Raw genomic sequence first — 16,950 nt, forward strand, 5'->3', positions numbered from 1 at the left:
TTAGCATGCGGTGCTTTCATTTTTAACGCACACACACATTCTAAATTAGCTCAAACGTTGTGTAAAATAGAACAGTTTTAAATGTTTCAAAAGAGAAATAGCCTCCCTTCCATTGTGTGTGAGACCCAATAGGAAAATGCGAGGTGATGAGAAAACCCATCAGAAAGACAAGAGCAGGGAGGGTCTTCATCTTCTTACAAATCCATTGACCCTGAGCACCAAGGATTTATGGCAAGCTAATTTAGGCTCTGAGAATGGACCACTTACTGTGTGGATAAAAGTGAAAATGGAGGGTCACTCGTTCAGAATTTCTTAGAGATTTTCAGGTGCTGACAGCAGAGCCTCAAACCAAGGGTGGGGCATTTGTTAGCCGGAGAACCTGAACCAGTTACTCATGCTCAGAGTCTCACTTCCCAGGAGCTGACCCCTTAGCTCCCTAAGACCCACGTGGCCTATGGGAATCTCAGATGAGCCTGAGATTCCTGCCAGGTGGCCTGAGCTTTCTCCTCAAACCTCTTAAAGCAGTGCTTCCCAACCTTCCTCATGCCGCCGCCCTTCCATACAGTTCCTCATGTTGTGGTGACTCTCAACCATAACATTATTTCCGTTGCTACTTCATCACTGTCATTTTGCTACTGTTATGAATTGTCATGTAAATATCTGACATGCAGGATGTATTTTCATTGTTGCAAATTGATCATAATTAAACATAATTAAAGCATTGTGATTAATCACAAAATAATATGTAATTATATATCGTGAAATATTTATGTGTTTTCTGATGGTCTTAGGTGATCCCTGTGAAAGGGTCATTTGACTCCGAAAGGGGTCTCGACCCACAGGTTGAGAACCGCTGTCTTAAAGGCTCTCTACATTTACAACCCATGAGGAAAACAACCCTCCCTTTTTCTCTACTCACGCAGCCTGCTGCCTTTTCCTTAGAGAATGTGGATATGACTAAATGAAGACATCATGCTTGGTGAAGTGGAGGGAGCAGTGAAAAAGCAGAAGGCCCTGACGAAGCTGAATTCACAGGGTGACTACAATGATGGGTTCAAAGGTAAGAAGAGGTCTGTGTGAAGATGACATGTGAGTGATGCTGAGGATTTTTCTCCATGGGTGAACTGGACTCTGCTTGAAATCATTTGTGGCAGAACCAAGGCACTGAAATCTTCTCTTGAACTCTAGGCTGTTGAGAGAAGAAGCAAATGATCACTATTCCAAAGTGAGGGAATTGGTAGCTATTGGGCCTTTAGTGGCTTCAGCTCTATTGCATTGAGGATGCCCAACAAATGATGACTTGAGACAAATATGTAGTTGCTGTTTGTGAGTGCTCTCTGCCATTTTGTGCCATACAGTAGTCTATGGGGCGTGGTCCTACCTTCATAGATGAATGTAAGTGACAGTGATGTCATAGCTCCAACCCTCACAGCTTGTGTCATTAGTGTCCAATCACTCAAGTCATGAAGATGTACAAGTTAGCAATTCAGGGATTCGATACTAATAAGATGTCTTACATATATATATATACATGGTTTTGCATCACAGTGTTTTACCATATAATAAGGTTACTATGAAAATTGAACCAGGGACATATAGAAACCAGAGTTATATGAATGGATTTTGAACTCCCATTACATTGTAGCCCTAATTTAGGAACAATTAGTTCTTGTGACATGACCCTGCCTGGTACCCTCATGAGATCGCTGAAAATACAGGTAGCTTAGCGAAGTGTGTTGAAGAAATCAAGTGGTGCCTGACTATCAGGAAAGATAGTGTCTAAGGCCTTTAAAAAGCTTGTCTTTAAACAATTGAAGACCCAGCTAAGTCCACAACACAGAAGAAGCAAATTAGCCTGTGTGAGCCAAGGATTGTAAACAATGGGATTCAAATCCAGAGTGGGGAATGGTACCTGTGCCTAATTTCTAAACACTCAGTTTGCTGAACACTACAGATGAAGATGGAAGCCCCAAATCCATTTGCTGGTTGCCTACATGGATGGAGTCTCGGGTGAATCCCCACTGCCCACAGACTAGGAATGTGAAGAGCATGAATATTAGAGAGAGAAAAAAATTAAGGTTATTTTAGCAATTGTACTTAGACTGGAATATAATACCTTGCCATATTAGATCTCCCTATGGACCCACTTTTGATTAATCTTAACTATTTAAAATTGTTTTCTTTTCCTTAGATTGAGATCTTTCCCTGTTTTATATGGTCATTGTTGTTGGGTCTATTCTTCCCCCCCTTCCTGTTCTTTCTTCTTGTCCTTGTTTCGTGTGCTATTTTTTTTGCTTTGTTTTGTTTTGATAGGGAAGCCAGGCTTTATGAAGAGAGTAACTGAAATAATCATTACTTGGGGGCATGGGAGGGGAGGGTGGGGGAAATGGGAAGTCCACATCAACGGGTACAAGAAGGAAGAAATTGTTCCTAAGCTGATTGTGGTGATGAGTGCACAACCATTCTCAGTAGATTGAACAGCTGAATTATATGGTGTGTTCATGATAGCTCAAGAAAATGAATTTAAAAATAAATATGGCTCCCTTTACAAGGCTCTATACAAGTAATGATGGTTGTAAACTTTTAAAAAATTTTACTTGAAAAAAATTCCATTATTTATGGAAGCAAGTTCAAATATCTCATTCTGACTTTCAGAGCCATCAGAAAGTAAATTGACTCTGTAACAAATGGTTCTGGAGCAACTGGATCTCCAGAAGCAAGACCATGAAGGTGTCCCCATTCCTCACACCGTAGATAGAAATGGACTCAAAATACACAGTGGCTTCAGTTGAAGGAAAAGGCAATGAAAAGAAAATGGAATTCCCCCCCCAAACTTCAGGAGCCGCCTCTTAGATCTATAACCTTAATATAAACCCACGCAAAAACATAAGCCTCTTAGAAGAAAACACAGGGAAAAACCTCAAGACCTTGTTTTGGAGGATGGATTTTTAGTTACAACATGAAGAATACAAATAACGAAAGAAAACACAGACATGTGAGCATCATGAAAATGAATGGCTTTATCAAGAAAGTTAAGAGACAGGAAACAAAATGGATTAATCTGTTTATCATCTATCCAATTCCACTTCAATCCAGCAAATTCTGATGCACAGCAGCCTTTTGTGGGATTTCTGGGAGTCTTTAGGAGCATACAGCATCATCTTTCTTCTGAGGACCAGCTGGTGGGCTTGAACTGCTGACTTTGCAGTTAGCGACCTACTTAGCAAGCAGCTGTGCAGCCAGGGACCCAAACTATCTGAATCGAGTTTACTATTCAGAATATATAAAGACTCACACAATCCAACAACACAACACAATCAGGAGGGAGGGGTGGGAGGCAAATGGACTAGACACTCCTCCAATGGAGACCTACACATGCGCAATGAGCACAAGAAAAGCAGCTTAAGTCTTTAAGGACATTCAAATCCAAAGAACAATGAGATATCACATCCACTCATCAGCATGGTGATCGTAAGAAAATAGCAAGTGTTCCCCAGGAAGTGGAGAAATTGGAGGCTTTCAGCCATTGCTGGCAGAATGTTGTGCCTGCAGTAGAAACCAGTTTGGGGGTTCCTCAGAAGGCTAAAACATAGACTTGTAATACCCCAACCCAACCCACTGTTGTGGAGTGGATTCCTGCTCAGAGTGATCCTGTAAGACAAAATAGAACGGTCCTATAGGACCGCTTCCAAGATTGCATATCTTTCTGGAAGCAAACTGCCACATCCTTCTCCAGAAGAGCAGCTAAGCGACTCAGACCACTGACCTTCCAATTATCACCTGAGAACTTATCCACTGTACTATCAAGGCATTAGAATTATATGACCCAGCATTTTCTCTCCTAGGAATGTACCCCAAAGATGTGAAAGCAGAGTCTCACATACATCAATGTTCCCTGCAGTATGGTTCACAATAACCAAATATGGAAACCACTGAAATGCCCATCAACTGATGAATGGATGCACAAAACGTGGTCCATGCATAAAATGACATAGCATCCAGACGTAAATGGAAATGATGTCCTGATGCATGCAAATTCGTGATTGATTCTTAAAGAATATCATGCTTAAAGAGACAAATGTGAGGGGCTTCAAGATATTCATGGAAAAATCAGGTAGAGACCCTTGAACCAAGGAACGAGAGGGGCCTAGAAACTGGGAAAGGCCATCAGCCAGCCAAGAGATACTTCCAATCTGCAATGGTCACAAATAGAAATCTCCCAACAACCTGAGTGAGCCAGGAAAAGGTTTCTCCCTTAGAACGTCCGGAAAGGAAATCTTTTCTCCACCAGCCTCTTGATTTGAACCTGATGATACCTTGCCAAACTTGAGACGAAATAACTGAGAGAATAGAGTGATGTTGTGATCTGAAAAAAATAAATTGCTTCATGGTTCTGTGTATGTCTGTCCCCCTCTTTACATTTTCATGCTTTCTGATCCCCTCAAGCCCTCCCACAGTTTAGGGCTCTTTTTGAGTCTCACATGCTCCAAACAGCATTCTCTGTGCAGGTCCATTAATCCTCACTGATCCTTTCCTGTTGTGACCCTGACCTCCTCGAGCCCTTTGCAAGACAGGGGAGCATATTCTCATTTCAAGTGTGTATGGTGCATCTCCTCATCAAAGACTGTCCACTACCTCCATAGCCTGCCTAGTGCGTTCCCATGTCTGCCTTCAGGAAACACTTGTGGCTTTGTTTTCTGTGCACACGGCATCTGCTCGGGTGTTCAGCACACAGTGAGCGCTCCATCAATCGTATTTTTAGAGACAATCTGTTATCACATAAGGACTACCCGAAATTACTCATACTCTTTGGGCAAATGGGTTGATACAATTATAATGTTTAAGAGCTGAACCGTGGATGAGGGAGAGAAGAGCACCAGACATTTGTTTTTTCAAGTCGAACGGAACATGAGAAACTCCAGTCCAAATGTTTTCACTGCGGTGTCACAAGCCAGGTGTGCAGCTTGTCAAGAACACTTTGTAATTATTAACAGTTAGTGTGTCAAGTGTGAGAATGATTTGCTGTATTGTGTGTGTGTGTGTGTGTGTGTGTGTGTGTGAGTGGCTTCCAGGTTTCCCGACTAAGAAGCTCATTTGTATTCATTTGTTTTCTTCAGTGGGAAGGCTCAAACTGTTTTGTGTTTTAGATGATGAGACTGAGGCTCAGCAAAGGGGAAGACCTTGCCCAATGTCACCTGCAAGTTAGCAGAAGCATGTCAGCTAAATCCCAGGTCTCCCCACTCCTCCCACTATCTTCAGAGCCTCCTTTGTCGGCAAATCAGGTACTCTTCATGGCTTACTTACTTCGAGAAAATATTCAACTCCTGGTCAGGGATGAAGGCTTAGGAAAGCTTTGTCTTGGAGAGACAAGGTAAGAGGAATTTTGGAAAGTCCTCGTTTCCGGTGGTGGTTGTTGTTGCTAGGTGCACAACAGAATGCAACACTACCTGGTCTTGCACCATCCCCACACTCGTTGCTAAGTTTGAGCCCACTGTTATAGTCAACGAGTCACTCCATCTCTTTAGTTTATATTCCTTAAGAAAATCGACACTTACCCCTTGCTTCTGATAATGGTACCTTACCTTTGTACAAATATCCATCCTTGGAGATTTGCTTTCCGTATAGAAAGAAACTTGGAAAATCCAATAGAAAGAGAAAAAATGGCATTAACGGAGGTAGAACTTGCTTTCCCCACTCCCCTGTATAAGCCCGCAAGATGGGAAGAATTAGCTTATTTTAACAATTTCAGAACATTTGAGTTATTTTTATTATAGAATTAAAGGATGACTTTATCCAAAACAAAGTCTGACTAATGCAGGTTAACACCAGAAACGTTCCTTCAACAAGCACCAGGCCAGCCAGCTCCTCAGACTATTGCTTAAAATGTCTCTTATTGAAACTAAATAACTGAGTTAAAAACAAAACAAAACAAAACAAAAAACCCAAAATGTAGCCAGTAGAATACATTTGGTTCAAAACTTTCAAGTTGAGCATTTGAAATGTAAACATACTGGAAATCTTTACTAACCCAAAGGGCTCCTTTCTATATATTTATCTATTTATTACCGTGTGGTTCTGGATAATACCACTTTCCATATCATGCCATTGAGGTACCAGGGAGGCACTGTGGGACAGGTGTTGCACTGCTAACCTCAAGTTCAGCGGTTCAAATCCTCAGCCACACATCCTAAGTCAGAATTGACTTGGTGGCACTGGAGTTTTATAACATGCCATTAGAAAACACAGAGCAAAGTGCTGCATGATTTCTGTTCCCCGCCCCCCAATTTACTAATGCATTTCATAAGCCCTACAGAAAACTTTAGGAAGCAGAGTAACTATTCGAGTGGATGCATTTTTCCTTTCTCCACCCTTGCAAAAGGTCACCTCTTATAAGGGCGAGAGCTTTATTTCTCTGTTTGTTTCCAGTTAAAATCCATTTGACAAAATAGAGACACATTGGCCCAGCGACAGAACTATAGCTGCAGCTTATGATCAGGAGGAAGCCAAACACCACTTGTCACCTAAGAGCTTAGCTCACTGGAATGAATCATTGACTTCCTAAAACCCAACTGAGTTGTCCAAGGGTCCATCAGTTTCCCTGATGATAAGAAACTTGGCTGAGCTGGCAAACAGGGTGTTGAGGTGAGCAAGTGAATGGGAGGGAAATGCTATTTGCCCTTCAATGGGATAATATGCCCTTGTTAACCAAAGTCACAGCTTAATTTGCTTACTGAGCACATAGATTAATGAATCTGATCAACACACAAGACAACTCCCTTGCGAAACTGAAAATTTGATCACAATCTCCATACCATTAAAACAAAGGCAGTAGGGTATTGGGATGTACCAGGAAGTAAGAAGAGTGATTGACAAGTTTTGTCGTTGTTTTTAGAGCCTACTTTAGGAAAAGAGACTACTTCATGATGAAAGGTAGATTTGAATTCTGTAGAAACAAAATTTGAGTAGGGCAATGTCCAAATTAGACAAGTGGAAGGAGAAGAAAGAGATGTTCAGACTTGAATAACGAATCACCTGGATAAAGCATTACCCCCACTCCCCCCACCCACCCACACTTTGTGTTTTGGATGTCAGAATCGTTGGGTACCACAACTGGGTGTGTGGTTCAAAGCTGTAATGAAAACAACCTCAGGACCTAGGACCCTTTTCATTATAAAGCACTATCTATAGATTCCCATTTTGAATAAACCAGACTTATGAAATAACCTTCCCTTGACAGAATTATTGCTTAATATAATCTTATAGCTGGAAAAAAAAAGCCTCCCTCCTATCTGGAAGATTTAAGAAACAAACGCATCAAATACAGAGCCATAGACTGATCTAAATGCTAAGCTCTGAAAGAATCCATCATTGAAGCTGGTCAGGGAGTATAGTTTTTCCCAACCCAGAATCTGCCAATTCCAAAAGCCAATAACAAGATAATCTCACAGCAACGGAGTAAAGCTGATTTTATCTGTAGAAGATCAATGGGTCCCGTGGACAGACTCCAGCATTACCTACAAGTGTACCTGACAGCATGTAATAATGTACTAAACACTGGACCTCAGCTGGTGCTGCGACAACTCTTCTGCCATCCACATGGCATGTGTCTTCATGTGCTTGTCTGTCTGTCTGTGTGTTTTCTCATAAGTTCTGAAATGTTCCAGCTAAATATTTGCTGAAGGTGTCCTGGAACAAACCAGCTGAGAACCCATTGAAATTATTCTCTGAACGGAAGCCCTCCAGTTTCCGGCCCTTTCTTTTGTGTCCATAGGAGGTTCGGTCTTATTTATTTATTACGCGCATATCTATGGAAGAGCTGGAACGTTGCCAACATTATCCAAAATGCAAACCCGACTCACTGTCATCTCATCAGTTGACTCATAGGCATCCTGTAGGACTGCTTCTGTGGGTTTCTGAGAGTACAACTGTTGCCAGTAGGAGAACACCGCGTCGTTCTCCCCCCAGCCACTATAGCAGGCCTGAATGATATGAAGGTGAGAGGGGCTGGAAGGGTGAGGGACGTGGCCTAGGATTACTTGGAGAAGGGTCCACTCACCTAATCCCGTCCGCTGGACAGTTACGTTGTAAGCTGAAAGGGACCGTGCTGTTGTTGTTAGGGATCATGGAGTCAATTCCAACTCACAGTGACCCTCCATGCAACAGAAGGAAATGCTGCCTGGTCCTACGCTGTCTTCATACAATCGTTAGGTTTAAGCCTATGGGTGCCGTCATTGTGCCAATCCATCTCATTGGATTCCATCTGTTGCCTAGCATTCTGTTGATATCAAATCTGTCCAAGAGCACCAGGCAACTGGATCTTACACTTAACCGACTCGAATGTTTATGTTTGAGTAAACACACACACACACGTAAATGAATTAATAAAGATGACATGTGATTGATTGCAAAGCAGCTAGCCAGGGAAACAGGCATCTGTATTTCCATCAACATCCACATTGATGCTCTTCTTCCAGTACTGACAGACACATTATGGACTGGCTGATGTTTGGTATTATGTGTGTTAAGAATGGGAAGCTTTATATTATGTTTATTCCCATTACGTTTCAATGAATCGTTTAAACTCAAACAGCAAGCATCAGTTCTCATCCTTCAATGGAACACCCTACACGAAGCCTTTTCCCATTGAGACTACCTTATGAAAAGATAAGAATGTAATCATAAGCAAGAATGATTTAAAAAGATCTTGTATACAGAGAATTAATCATCTCAAGAGAAGATCATTTATTTTCTGCTCTCATATTCGCCACAGGTATCTCACATCCTTTATTGTGTTGTAAATTTGTGAATGGATCATACCTGGGATCTAACATCTAAACACATGCAAATCACATCGTCCAACAGTGAAGGCAACAACTGCATCTCATTGTCTCTTTCTCTAATATGTTTCACTAATTTCCCCTCGTCTTTAGGACTAGTCAAGCGGCTCCCATAATGAAGTCATCATTTCTATCCCTTGGGTTTACATGTCAGTCTGTCTATTACAGTATATACATTTATTAGCTTACGTATTGTGTTAGAATTTTAAAGCTAAACACACACACACACACACACACACACACACACCCTTTGTTCTAGGGTGTGGTAGGGAATCAGTTATTCAACTCCTACACTAACGTCTCTTTTTTGGTATGTTTAAAGATAATGACTGTTACCCCAAACATATAATTTATAATCATGGAAAGGATGAAATGGTCTCAGACCTTAATTCACAAGCATTTGAACAAAGGCAAAGAGGATGATTCCAGTAATTGTTTGTTATTCGGTCCCATTAAGAGTCGAAAGGATTTTTTTTCTAACTAATTTAACTGTTCCTTTTCAGTGAATATCTGTTTATGAACTGTAAACTAACTGAAGCATAAAATAATGACATTGTTTTAAAAGTTTGGCCAGTAAAGTGCAACATCACAGGATCACATTCCCAAGATTTCAGTTGGCCTTTTAACAGTTCAAAATCTGACAGGAACTTTGGGAAACATCGTCACTATTTGGCACAGAAGTTAATTTACACGAGAGCTTGTTTCATTGGCTGTTTATTCCAATAACTTGAGAACAACATTTGACCACTAATTCTAACAGTATTTGTACAAGTAACGTTCAAGCTAAAATACTGCTAAGACTCCCAGCACACAAGCAATTCCATATGTTTACACACAACAGGTATTTCTTATAAAATCCGTGTCTCTAAGCACTTTCAAGATGGTGAAGATAGGAGTCACTCTAACCCTCTACTGAAACACAGTCACATCGGAGAGAGGAGACACTGCTACGCACAGGAGTCCTGGGTTCAATTTAGTTGAGACGGGTGGACTACCCGCATGGGTCAGGAATGCTATGGCGCCATCACACACTGTCTGGGTTGACCCAAAACTGCAGCCCACTGCAAGGATAAGCCCTTAGCTACTAAGAAACTGGTAGCACAAGCAGTCTTGGAACAGCACATGCTTACTCTGCAGGTGGGCTCTATTTTAGGCAAAGTCGATATGGAAAACTCCAATGTAAAAAACAGAGAGAGTGGTCATTGACATTCTCAAATGGTTTTCTGCTTTACAAAAGGCTCTACAGGTTTCCTCTAAGGAGCAGCTTCCTAATGCGCTTAAAACACAATTTAATTTAAAACTTCAATTTACACGTGACTTTTTGCACAACCATTGTGAGGAAACAAGGTACACCTATATACAGCACTTAATTCTCCCTCTCGGCGTTAAGGTGTTGTATGGTGCTATTAGTAAAAGACACACACGAGTATCTTTTCTTGGAAGCCACTGAAATCACCAAGTAAATGTTGCCTCTAAGACATGGACATTGCAGAGACTTTACGTAGGTTTGCGGGTTTGTAGTTACAATCCCGGCACTCATCTATATAATGTCGATCTAGAGATAGCACAAACATATAGTTGTCTTCAGGCCATAGCAATAGGCGTATTCTGCAGATATTTATTTTGATTTTTGGGGGGGGGTCTTCCCCTTTTATCTGTATCACACCAAAGAACTGTTTAGGGGAGGTTACACTGTCACTGGCCCACTGAAGATCTAGCAGTTGTCTAATGTAAAGTACAGACATTCCTTCAAATACCCAACCTCCTGCACTGCTGCACTCACTGTTAGCTAAGGGTGAATGCCATGCAGGTTAGGGCTTCCCTTATTAGCACTACACTCCTTTGGGTGGGACAGAGAGCCTGTCTCTGGCAATCTGTGTCCCCCACAGCATCCAGTATCAAGCCTGGCACCAAGGAGGTAAGCACTCAATAGCTATTTGTTGAATGAATAAATGGAGGGAACGGACTGGGAGAGCTGTCTGGAAGGTTTTCTTCACTCCAGCAACCAATTCAATGTTTCTAAAATGTGTCCAGTCAACAAGAATCTCCAGGGCCTGAAAACCCACAGAACCTCTCTGTTGTTCCTCATACACTTTTTGTTAGGTCCAGAACGTGCTGAACCCTTGATGACATGGCAATATGCAGAAAGGAAGAAGAAGTCAAGTTAGAGTTAGAGGGTAAAGCCGAAAAATGTGAAGGGTCATCTCATTACTCATCAACTGCTGAAGGGAACTAACAAGGCACCTAGGTTGACCAAAGTCCAGAACCAACTTAAGACTCTTAGCAATAGTGTCCAGACCCAGGAGTGTATGTCCAGAGACTGTGTAAGCACCTGACTCGGAGCTGGACCCCAAAGGAATGACCTTTTGCCAGACTTAGAGAACTGTTCCAGACAGGGCCTGGGCAGGCCGCAGTCTGTTGTTGGCTGGTACCCATTTGGATGTGCTGCCGTTCACAGCCATTACAGGCTGCATGGAAAAAGAAAGTGAAGGTGGTTAGATCCAGCTGTAGGAGATACAAATGAAAACTGCCACATAAAATAGGTTTCAAAGCACTTGAATGGATAAAGTAAAGACAATAATCAATGGGGATGAGAACTAGTTAATACAACCTAAAGCATGTTGGTGAGTGCATTGAAAAACGCGCTTCCAAATCTCTGTTGTGGTATGACATTTACATGAAATTGTCTGGCCTCCATTCAGCCAATCTCTCGCTGACAACCTTTGGGAACAAAGACTAAATCTTCAAAGCCTGAGGACGTCGAATTCAACCATAATTGTGAAGCTTGATAGCTTATGCATTGGCGTTCTTCCAGGAGGCCTCTGTAACATCATGGAATTGAATACTGTCAGCAGCTCTCTTTCAGATGAAATAGCCCCCAACCCCACCCCCATTGAACAAGATGATTCTTCAGAGTGATGTCTGGGGGTGAATGAGAACAAACCCTGAGGTGCAGTCGGTCAATCCATAGTTCTGCTAATGTGTAAATGTGCCTTCGGAATCACTTTTCAGACGACCTGCCTCGGACTCCTGTCTTTCTCACCGAACCAGTGGAGCGTCACCTGGAGTGGAATTTTTGGAAATGCTTTCATATCTGAGGACCTTACTCTAGGATGGGGTGCTTGTCACAAGCCATCTCCAAGTTCGACTAGGGTAATACCCTAGTTGCTCCTCTGGGAAATGTAAGCTCTTGGAACAGGAACTCTCTGGTGGATCATTTCAACCCACCACTTTCCCCTTGGAGCGAATGGATTGAACTAGGAAGGGCGATCTCTCCCTCAAAATGGACGTGTTCACTTGTCTCTGTGGAGATTCCTCAATTTAATGTGCCAAAGACATTTTCCCATTGAATGCCCATTACATGTGTACACACACACTCACTGTCTATTGTGTCTTTTAAAGGAGGCTAGTTTGCACCAATAATTCATAATCTAAATAATTTGGGTTTCTCACCGAAAGCCTTGCACAGGAGTCCTTCACAGTGACAGACAATATACTGTTACCCATTTTCGAGCTTTAAAAGTACGTTATCAGGATCCACTTCAATCTCCACATGATAATAAAGGATTATTATGTGCAGTAACCTATTTATGAAAGGGAAACAGTGCGCTTCTTTCAGAGGCCATCAATTGCTTTAATAAGGAATTGAAAAGCTGGACTACTTTATATGCAGATCACCATCCCAGTTGCATAAGGATTTACAATAGACAAAACAAAACTATGTTTTGTTGTAAAGAAGGGCTGTTTGTTTAAATCCCATGATAATGTTTGCATCTAAAAAATATTTACAGGCTAACAAGGCTTCAATAAATGTGATCTGAACTCAGTTACTAGGAATCATTGAAAGGAGAAGACCACAATGAAAGGCTTGCTGAAGCCGACAAGGTGAAAATTCAAGTAATGAATGCCTAGAGGAGGGAGAAGACAAAGGATGCATACTTCCTTGGGTTCTGGAAGTAGGAATTGGTTAGAGGGAGGGAGACAAAGGGAAGGTGATTTGATAGCACACACACCCCTTCCCGGTAATGCTTCCAGAAACTTAACAGGGAAACCATGGCTGTGTCCTTGGAAGAGGTGCAAACTGAGGAGGAGTCCAACTTAACCTTTGATCGTAAAACAAAGGAACAGTAATGAAGGCGTTTTTCTCTGCTGCCTTGAATCTGCAGAAAACTTGCCTGGGAACTTTCAATTCCACCTTTGAAGCCTTCCTTTAAGCATTCCCTGGCTCACGTGTCTTTATTAAATGAGGTGTGTGGCGGCCTCTACTGGTGTGTGTTTATAGAAAACGTCTCAACTGGCAGAAAAAAATAGTTACTGTATTTCAATTAAAAAGTTAGAAATACAGACTTAAATGTTTTGATGTATAAAAATAGCTAATTCAATGCAGAAAAAATATATTACAAGCTGTGTCATGTACTCTGAATTAGGAAAATAATCTAAAACACTGACCATGTTAGTGTAAACTAAAGATTACGGAAGGGCATTAATTGTTCAATTCACTCTGATATTGGGTTAAATAGATTTTATTAATGAATTACTAATCCAGACTGAGGTACCTTATGACCTCTAGTCCACTGTTAAATCCGCTTAGTTGACTTAAATAAAAGCACTTAAAACAAACCCCGAGGAAAGGAAATATTTTACAGTTAAACTCTATAAAATCCTAGAACTAGAATCATTCAGTGACAGGCTGGTTTCTATAACTCAAGCAAACTGCACTTTGATTTCATATAGCTGACATATCGATCTATTATACAGGGTATTTTTTTTCATTTCAAAAAATACAACACATTAAAATATGTCCAGTTGATCAAAGCTAAAAGCAACACTTAAGTAGATGTACTTCAAGTGCAAAGGCACTGTAACACAAAGAAGTAGCTGCAGACAATTACCACATATCATTATTTACAAAAGAAGTTATAGTCCCAAAAGATCTTTGGAGATCTTCTACCAAATACACTACAGCACTATTTTCATTGGAAAAGTTTGCCTACTCTTTTTATTTTGTTTTTTGCTTTTGTCCTTTTTTGATTTGTTTTTGTTTCTCATTCACTGTCATCTTCTCTTTCCCTTCCCACACTGGGGGTGGGAGGGGGTGGGGGTGGGGTGGGGAAGAGAAAGAAAGAAGAAAAGGAAAAAAGGGACAAAACCATTAATAAAATATATGGAGGGAAAAAAACCTGCAGGGTCCTAACATTCATGTCCCATGATGGTTCCTAAGGAGAGAAAGAAAGGAGAAGAAGGAGAGGGGGAGGAGAAAAGGAGGAAGAAAGAGCAAGAGAGAAATAATTTAAAGGAAACCTTGCAATAGCTGAAGCAGTGCTGCACCCCATCCCCCAAACATTTCCATAGTATCCCCCACCCCCGCCCTAGCCCTCCCCCTCAGGAAGCTGGGAAAGAGCAAAAACAACAGAAAAGCAAATGAAGGGCTTAGGACAGTTTGGAGGGGCCTCCTGGGATGCTGGAGGCTGGTCCAAGAGTTCCCTTCACAGCTGACTGATGGCAGTACGTTTCTCCAGAACTTCGAGGTAGTCTGGTTCCGATTGCGGCTTGGCTTGCAGTAAAGGGTGATCGGGTTTTGACTGGCCCACAAAACATTTCCTGGGAGTTCCATACAAAACGGTCTTATTGATTCTGTCTTGGTTTTGGCGTCGAGACTCATAGGAAGGGGTGAACTGCCTTTTCGGTAAGGTACAAAAGTTGTAGTGGACCAGGCTGCTGCTGGGGAGCTCTTTGACACGCTCGGCAATATTCTGATAGAGCAACTCGGGCTCTCTCGGGGTGGCTTGCTTTTCCAGCAACTCGGTGGCACTTATTGTGTAAGCCAGGGCAGCTGGCTCCTCTTTTTTCTCCTCCAGGTTGCCATAGCTGAATTCTTGCAGGTTGCGGTAATAGGCCACAGGGTCCCCTTCCTTCTGCATGTAGATGGGGTTTTGGCACATCTGCCCCACAGGTGGGGGGATGTAGTTATAGACGTGACCATCTGTCTTGTCATGGGCTTCGGTGTTGTAGGACCCATATTGTAATTGGAAGGAACTGACGTCTAAGTTGTTGGCGCTCCTGGGAACACTTGGCACCCCCTTTCGGCGTTTCAAGACGAAGACGAAGAGGCCGGCTCCAAAACAGACGGACAAGATGAAGACAACTAGCAATCCTAAAATTAAGACAGAGAGGGGCACTTCCGTGTGCAGCTCCGGATGGGAACTGGGGGATGCGCTCAGGGAGTGAGGCGGGTCCGTGTGATGATTCATCGACAGAATGGCGCCATCTGCGAAACTGGGATTATCTGGACAGATCACCTCTCTCCCCAGAAACTTCAGGATCTCCCCAGCGTGCTTCGCAGGAGATTCACAGGTCACCTCATTGATGATGACCGGGGAACTGGCGTGCTCTGTCCAATCCTTTAATCCCATGATGTCACAGGTACAGTCCCATGGGTTCTCTTGCAGATCGATCTGAATGAAAGCAGGGAGCTGATCGAGAACCCCTTTGACAGGCAGGTGGGAGAAGTGGTTGTTCCTCAGGTTCAGCCTGGTGAGGGCTGTGCCCCCAAAGATATTGTCCGGCAGGGATCGGAGCAGGTTGTTATTGAGAAACAGGAGCTGTAAGTTAATCAATGCATCAAAAGTAAGCGGCTTGATTTCCTTAATGACATTATACTCTAAGTAGAGATACTGCAAGCTCTGCAGACCATCGAACATGGCCGGATACAGCACTTCCAGGTAATTGCCATTCAGATACAGTCTGCGCAAGCTGGTCAGGTTCCTGAAGGCACCTTCCTGAATGACCGCAATCCGGTTGTTTCCTAAATGCAACAAATCCAAAGAACTGTACTCTAAGAGGTCATTCTTATAGACAGTTTGCAGATAGTTCCCTGTTAGGTAGAGTTTCTTTGGACTGGTAGGTTTGGGCTGCAAGTCGGAGATGTTGGTGAACTTCCTTTCTTGGCAGTTGACGTTGAGACCATTGTCTGAGCTCTGCGAGGTGCAGACACAGCTGCTGGGACAGGTGAGGGGCACAGGGGACTTGGTCTGGTACACCATGATGGGGCCAAAGCTCTGCCTATCCTTTGGCACCGTGACCCGAGGAGTCGGACGGTTTCTCATCTTGGGTGGTCGGCTGGCTTTTGGAGTCCTGGTCGGGTTGAGAGCAGGATTCAGAGTAGGGGACAGCCTTTGGACATGGGTGTCCCCGTGGCTGCCCCTCTGCGTGGCGTCACCGGCACTTTTCCTGGGACAGAGGTCTTGCCTGGTCAGTTGGGTCACATCTTTCCCGTGCAAGCGAAAGGGCGTCTCGCAGACAATCTCCCCCACGAAAACGGTGATGGTGTCCAGCCAGGCCTTGAGGGGGAGCAGGTCACAGGTACAGTTCCAGGGGTTTTCTTCCAGCTGAATCTCCATGATGCCTCCGATGTGTTCCAGGACGCCAGCGAACGGCATGACTTTCAGCCTGTTCCCTCTTAGGTCTAAGTGGGTCAGCAGGACAAAGCGGAAGACATTGCTGGGCAGAGAGAGCAGGAGGTTGTCGTTCAGGATCAGCACTTTAAGCTTGTTGAGCTTGCTGAAGGCCCCCGCCTCGATGGTGCTGATGTAGTTGTAGTCCGCCTGGAGGTACTCCAGGCTCTCCAGGCCCAGGAAGCTGTCCTCCCTGAGCACCTCGAGCTTGTTGTTGTTGAGGTGCAGTCTCTTGAGGGTTTTGAGGCCCCCGAAGGCGCCGGTGCGGATCTCTTGCAGCCCGTTGTTCCCCAGGTGGAGCGTCACGGCATTGGAGTAGTTGACAAACTCATTGGGGTAGAGTCGGGTCAGGAGATTGCCATTGAGGAAGAGCTGGTAGATTCGGGACTGGGGGGGCTGGAGCAGGCTGACGGTGGTAAACCCTTTGTTTTCACAGTTAATGTTCAGAACGTTCTCCTTCTCTTCGCACAGGCAGCGGATCTTGCAAATGTCTTTGGCAGTTTTACGACTCTCAGTCTGTAAGATCCCGGCCACAGTGAACACGCTGAGGACCCAAATGCCGCTCAGCATCTTTGGGCACCGAAGGGCTCCGCTCAGGCACCTGCAGGCAAACCTTGGGGGAGGGCGGCGGGAACGGGTGCAGGGAGAGAGGAGGGATG

General features: G+C 43.4%; 1 protein-coding gene across 1 annotated transcript in view; it reads right to left on the reverse strand.

The window, feature by feature from the left end:
• Positions 1–14,226: 14,226 nt before the first annotated feature.
• SLITRK2 (SLIT and NTRK like family member 2) overlaps positions 14,227–16,950 on the reverse strand; it is a 3,198-nt gene continuing 474 nt past the window's right edge. Inside the window, exon 2 of the mRNA XM_004713361.3 lies at positions 14,227–16,904. Coding sequence (XP_004713418.1) covers positions 14,324–16,861 — 2,538 coding nt within the window. The 5' untranslated portion in view covers positions 16,862–16,904 and the 3' untranslated portion in view covers positions 14,227–14,323. The remainder of the gene's footprint in view (positions 16,905–16,950) is intronic.

The sequence above is a fragment of the Echinops telfairi genome, unplaced genomic scaffold (genome assembly GCF_000313985.2).
Source record: "Echinops telfairi isolate 266 unplaced genomic scaffold, ASM31398v2 ScPeMD7_20;HRSCAF=75, whole genome shotgun sequence".
NCBI lineage: Eukaryota > Metazoa > Chordata > Mammalia > Afrosoricida > Tenrecidae > Echinops > Echinops telfairi.